This window comes from Hemicordylus capensis, chromosome 2 (genome assembly GCF_027244095.1).
Source record: "Hemicordylus capensis ecotype Gifberg chromosome 2, rHemCap1.1.pri, whole genome shotgun sequence".
Taxonomy (NCBI): Eukaryota; Metazoa; Chordata; class Lepidosauria; order Squamata; family Cordylidae; genus Hemicordylus; species Hemicordylus capensis.
The window spans coordinates 215,200,574-215,206,573 of NC_069658.1; the positions used below are offsets into that span (position 1 = coordinate 215,200,574).

The 6,000-nt window shown below is 47.6% G+C and overlaps 1 protein-coding gene across 1 annotated transcript in view; it reads left to right on the forward strand.

The window, feature by feature from the left end:
- Positions 1 to 5,339, forward strand: part of KDM4B (lysine demethylase 4B) — a 246,379-nt gene extending 241,040 nt beyond the window's left edge. The window contains exon 22 of the mRNA XM_053295002.1: positions 1,418 to 5,339. Coding sequence (XP_053150977.1) covers positions 1,418 to 1,603 — 186 coding nt within the window. The 3' untranslated portion in view covers positions 1,604 to 5,339. The remainder of the gene's footprint in view (positions 1 to 1,417) is intronic.
- The last annotated feature ends 661 nt before the right edge of the window (positions 5,340 to 6,000 follow it).

Genomic DNA, 6,000 nt, shown 5'->3' on the forward strand with positions numbered 1-6,000 from the left:
GGTGCAACACTTCTTTCTTCTCTTCTCCTCCAGCCAGTGTACATCTCTGCCTGCCTGCCTGTGTCTGGATAACACCATGGCCTCAGATTGGTGCTGAGCCCCAGCTGGCACATGGGTCAGGGCATGGGTCATCAGCCATGGCGGTGGCATGTGTGCATGTCTCTGTGTGTCATCAGCACTAATGGGCAGACTGTAACACATCTGGGTTTGGTATTGGCCAGGGTGGAGCGAGTTGCCAGTGGTGTTGCAGTAGATGAGGTTGATCGTGAGTCACTCATGCTCCATGGCCAGCTCTGGATAGCCCAGCAGTGAGTGTTTGGCCTCCAGGAAGACCAGCCACTCCACCATGGTGGCATCTGTGTGTGTGAAAATTAATCCACCAGGTACACCGACAGTAGCAGCAAAGGTGCAACTTGAGGCTGCAAAAGCAGGGTGAGGGGGAGCACAGCTCCACAGTTAGTAAAGCCACTAGGGTCTAAAAGCAAGCAAGAAGAAGAAATACACAAAAAGAAATAGAAGTTCAAAGCAGCACCCAGTTAATGCGCTACTGGCTGCACTAGTTTCCTTATTATTATTATTATTTTAAGGGGAAAAATCAGCACAGCACCCCAGTTATTAAAGCCACTGGGGGTTGGCTACAAGCAATAAGAAAAAATATTTTAAAAAAAATTCTAAGCAGCAACCAGTTAAAGCCACTGGGGGTTCCTCGCACAAATCTTTTCAAAGAAAAATGGGGGGGGGAGAGGAAATTAAAAGGATTTAAAATGAGAGAGAGAGAGATAGGCCAGCAGGCACTCTCTCTCTCTCCACTCACTGGGGCAGGCAGACGCAGACCACCACCACCAGTCTCTGCTCTCAGTGCTCTCTGGTGATTCTTTTCTCCTGAGGCCCAAATGGCTCTGTCTCTCTGCCTCCATTAGCAGCCCCTCCTTTGGCCTCCCCCATCCCTGCTCCTTCCCCCCCCCCAGCCAATGGGGGGCACAGTTACCCCTGGGGACACTTGATTTGAATGATAACAAGCCAACCAAGAAGCAAGGAGATCTCAAGGCAATTGGAAGCAAGTACCAGTAAATCAATCAGTGGGGAAAACCACCCTCCAAAAGGGCGTTCACCACTGTTCGAGTGACTCAAGCGCCAGTCAGGGCTGATTTGAACTTGAATCAGGCCCTTTATTTTAGGGGCAATTTGATTCGAGTTCAAATCACCCAATCCAACCTTGAATTTATTCAGCCCGAATTTATTCAACTATAATCGATTTGCACATCTCTAATGCCTACTCCCATGCCTGTAGTTTGGTGAAGGTTTGCTTCATTTTGCACTTGCCCAGGGGTGCTCAGATTCTCTCTGCTCATGTGCTTTCTGCTTTCTTCCCCACATCCCCGACTTCACGTGTGTTCTTCTCCTGTCGCCCTTGTAGTCCCTCAGCACTGGCGCTCCTCAGGAAGATGTGTTCTCAGGAGATGACTCGAAAGCCGCCAAGCGCCCTCGGGTGGGCGGTGCCAAGAACCCCGAGGACGCCCGGCCAAGCCCTGATTACTTCACCATCATGGAGTCCCAGATCGAGAATCAGTTTCAGCCGGGAGCACAGAGCACCATGTTTTAAATTGGGATGAACAATGATTTGATTAAAATAAAATAAAACAGTTGGGACTTTAAAAACGAAAAACTTTTGCAACACTTTTAAACATCCTTTTCACACCTTTGCGGAAAGTAATTTAAGTAGAAAACTGTGGAGCGAGAGGCTCAGCTCTTGTGCAATAACTTGTGATAAAAATTCCTTTTCTTGGTTTGAACTTTGGAGAGCTTTGCTCCGCCTACCTCTGTTCTTCCTGACCATGGACTTTTGAGTGGACAAAACCTTGGAGGAAATCCTTGTCCATACAAACTTTGGAAGAATATGTTCTGATGCAGCTGTGTGTCTCTGAGGATGAACTTTCGCTCTTTTGTTGGTCCCTCCCCACCCTTGGTAAAAGCTTGGAAAAGTGCTCCGACTTCACCACGACGATGACAACTCCAGTTTTTCAATCGCAGCCATCGACTCTCTCTCTCTTTCTCTCTGTCCTGTCTCTTTGGAGAAGGTGCTATTTCACTGACTACTGAAGCAGCTTTTTTTTGGAATTAGCAATTTGTGTATGTGTGTATATATATATATTATATATACATATATATAAATATATATATATAATTGCCTTTGTGACATTTTCTATAAAAAGCAGGGGGGAAACATGGTGTATGTCTAAAAAATAAAACATGACAAATGTAAGCAATGAGAAAAAGAAAAAAAAGAGAGAGAGAAAAGTACCCACATTCCCCCCACCCACCCCCCGCCACCAAATGTGATTTTACAACAACCGGTTGGATTATTTCTGTTGATCTAAAAAGTTGTTGCTGTGTTGGGGAAGGGAAGCAGGTGTCATGTTTGTAAATGAACAAAGGAAGTTTCTCTCAGTTGAACTGCGTTGTAATAAATGAGACCAGCAGTACAGTTACTGGATGGGATTCAGTGTTACCCGTCTTTAAAAACAAAAAGGCAAACGTGTGAGTTGAGAGTAGTGGGGGAGACCGACCCTTCTGCTTGCCTTTTGCACCCCCACCTTGGGAACTGTGTGTTGGTACTGGGGACCCAAAGAATCCTGTGAGCATGAATTTCAGTTAAGAGCTTTTAGTCCAGGGGTGACTAACCTGAGGCTCTCCAGCTGTTGTCAGACTACAACTCCCATCATCCCCATCCACAGCTTATTGTGGCTGAGGATGATGGGAGCTGTTGTCCGACATCTGGAGACCCTCAGGTTGGTCAGTTTGGCCCTTGCTTTGCATTTGTTGGTGAAGGGTGGAATCAAATGAATTGTTCCTATCTGGTCTTACCTCTCAGGAACGTTTCTTCCCCTGGAGTCCTGCCAGGTGACTCTTGCTCAAATCAGTACACACATTTTGTGGAGAGGAGGGAGCTGTCAGCCTGAACTCTCAGACTCTGTTGCACCTTTGGGCTGGATCCTTCCCCTCTGTGCATGAATTGCAAAGCAACCTTTCTCCCTTATCGTTCCTTGCACGTGGATTTTAGTGCATAAAAATGTGCATTTTATTGTTGGCTGAGGAGCTCTTGGTTGTCTGAAAGGAGAGGGATGAGTGGGGTGTGCCTGTAATTTTTGTTTTTTAAGTTGGACAGCCTTTCCTAATGGTTGCAACGTTCTTTGCTAGATAAGGACACTTGGCAGGGTCAGGCTTCTCCTAGCTGATTGAAAGAAAAGCTGTGAATTTGGTGGTATCAAATCAATGGTCTAGATACATTGCCCTATCTGTACATGGTTGGGAGGAGGATTGTCCCACCCTCCCATGGCCCAGCCCTCCGGCCTTTCATACTTTAGATTTTTGTGTATCATATAAACTTGAGCATACAGATCACATATACAAGACTACACGTGCATATTTGAGTTTATAAGGGAAGAGCTCTTGTGGGTTGGGTTCTGCACACCCAGCCCCTTGTGCAGATATGAAATCTGATGCATGAAGGGGAAGTGAGGCAAGGCAGAGTGGGCTGGCCTGAACATGGCTTATCTCAGGAAGAAAGCAGGTTCTGGAGTATTGAATGGAAAACTCCTCCTCCTCCATGGACTTCTTCCATGTGGAGGAAAGAATCTTTGTACAGGATGTGTTTTGGAATGGACACAATCCTGGCTAATAAAAAGGGGGGTTGAAGGGTCCCCATAAAGTTGGTTGCAGGAGGTGGGGTGGCGGGGCAGGAGGGGGGGCGTGCCATCTTGCATTGCAAGGCACCCTCTTGCACTATTCTCTCTGGCTTGAGGGAAGGCGAGTGGGTGGTCAGTGGCTTTCAGAATGGCAAGCCCATCATCTTCAACCTACGGCCACCCTTTTTCTATTTTTTCCTCCTTGCTCCCATCTGTTTCCTTCAAGGGCAGGAGTTGGAGGGAAGCGGACAGATTATGGCAGGTCTCTCTGTCGCCCTGCTGTGCACTTCCTGTTCACTCCCTGCTTCCTGAAATTGTGTGTGTCGGGGGAGAGGGAGTCTGGATAGCCCGCTAGGAGGGAGGTGGACTGGATTTTACCCCAGGACACCACCAGTTGACAGCCAGATCAGGTTTGATATCAGGTGGTCTTTGTGCCCTCTCCAAACAACACAGCTAGGTTCGACTGAAGAGTGAATGTTTCCTGTTGGGGGGGTGGGGGGAAATGTGTTTGACTCCCTCAACTTCTTTGAAGGGAGAGAGAGAGAGTAAGAGTGTGTGTGTGTGTGCGCGCGCGCGCACACACGCGCACACAACAGGGTTGCACAATTTCAGCCCTGCTACGGTTGTTGAACTACAATTCCTATCATCCCTGACGATTGGCCACTGAGGGTGGTGGGAGTTGTAGTCCAAAAACAGCTGGAAGTCTGAAGTGGTGCAGCCCTGCGCTACAGTATCTTTTGTGAATGCCTTCAGTGGTTTTTCAAATATGAAGAAATATTTTTTTTCTTCCCCCTCAGTAAACTGACATAGTCTTTCACTCCCGCCCCCACCCCTGCCCCGCCTCAATAAACCTACATCGTATGAAAACATCTTACCAGACAGTTCAGATCTTGCCACCTTGAGTGTGTAAAGACTCTGCCATCTTGCCAAGGAGAATTGCGATATAGGAAAAGCTTGTGTTTCTTCACCATGGCCAGCACCCTTCTTTCAATATCATCCCTGTGCAGTGGTCTCCGCTTGTGGAACATCATAAAACTGCCTAAAGGGTCAATTTGGCTTGCATGGAAGACAAAACCCAATAGCCTTGTTTTGGTTCCCGGGCTACAGAGAAACCGACAAAAGTGTTTTGGGGGGAAAAGAGAATCTGGAACTGTAGACCTCTCTTATCTTTGTAAAATGTGGAGCTGAGGGAGTGTAGATATTGGATGAGTGTTGAGGGGGAAGGGGGAATTTCACTGTATGGAAAAATGCCGATTGAAGGGGATCTCCATGGCTGTAATTGTTGTGTATATTTATATTGTATAAAAAAGAAAAGAAAAAAAAGCAAGTGTGTTCTCCCACCCGCAATGATTCAGATGGTGAACTTTGTTCCGTTTATGCCGTGAGCCTGGCTTTTGTAGAAACCTGGATCTTTTTCTGTTGTTGAAGTTCTGTTCCCCCCCGCCCTTTTTCTAATACACTTGCCACTTTGGGAATGGTTCTGTTATTTCTTTGCCCAAGGGGCACTATGGAAAAGGAACTAGGAAACCGCTCATTCTTCTTCCTCCTCCTTCTGCCCTCCCCCCACCCACCCCCACCTTTCCTAACCCCCTCCGTGACTTTATATTTGTAAGTGTCTACGTGATATATAAAAAGGGTTTTTGTTTCCTCTTACACAGATGTGATTTGGGTTTTCTTTTTGGCATCCTTCCCTTCCTCTCCATATAGACTGCAAAATGAAGAATTGCTTTGGGAGAGAGGATTCTCATTGCTGCACTGCTGGAAGAACCAGTGAATGCACTCAGATGGCAAATGCTAACTGGTTGGGCTGTTGGCTACTGAACCTCCACGCGCCCCAGCTGCTTTCAGATCTCAGCCCAAGGCATCCCCTTGGACCACCCTGTTGACCCCTAAGCCATACTCTCCTGTTTGGCCAAACTCTCAGAGAACCCTTGAGTTCTCCGGTCTTTGGAGTCTGGGAGTGTGGGAAACTCCGGAAAGGACTCTTCCTTGGAAGGGGGAGAGGCGCTACCAGGTTCTGAATCGGAGAGGGGGCGGCTTAGTCTGAGCTTCACCACTTTCAGAGGGTCCCCATTAGAGGAGAGTACAATCCAGCTCCACAGTGCTTGCCTCCTAACCAGAGCACTGTCCCTTTAAATTCCCTGCATCTTTCTTTGTGGGCGGATCTCTGGCTGTTAACTGTCCCTGCTGGGGGTGGAATAGAAGAGCTCAGTTGGACTCTGGACTCTCTCGATGCAGCTCGAAGACGAGGCTACCTGGCACTCTTAACCAGTCTCTGCTTCTGGACAGCACCTGCTGATGCTGAGCCCTCTTT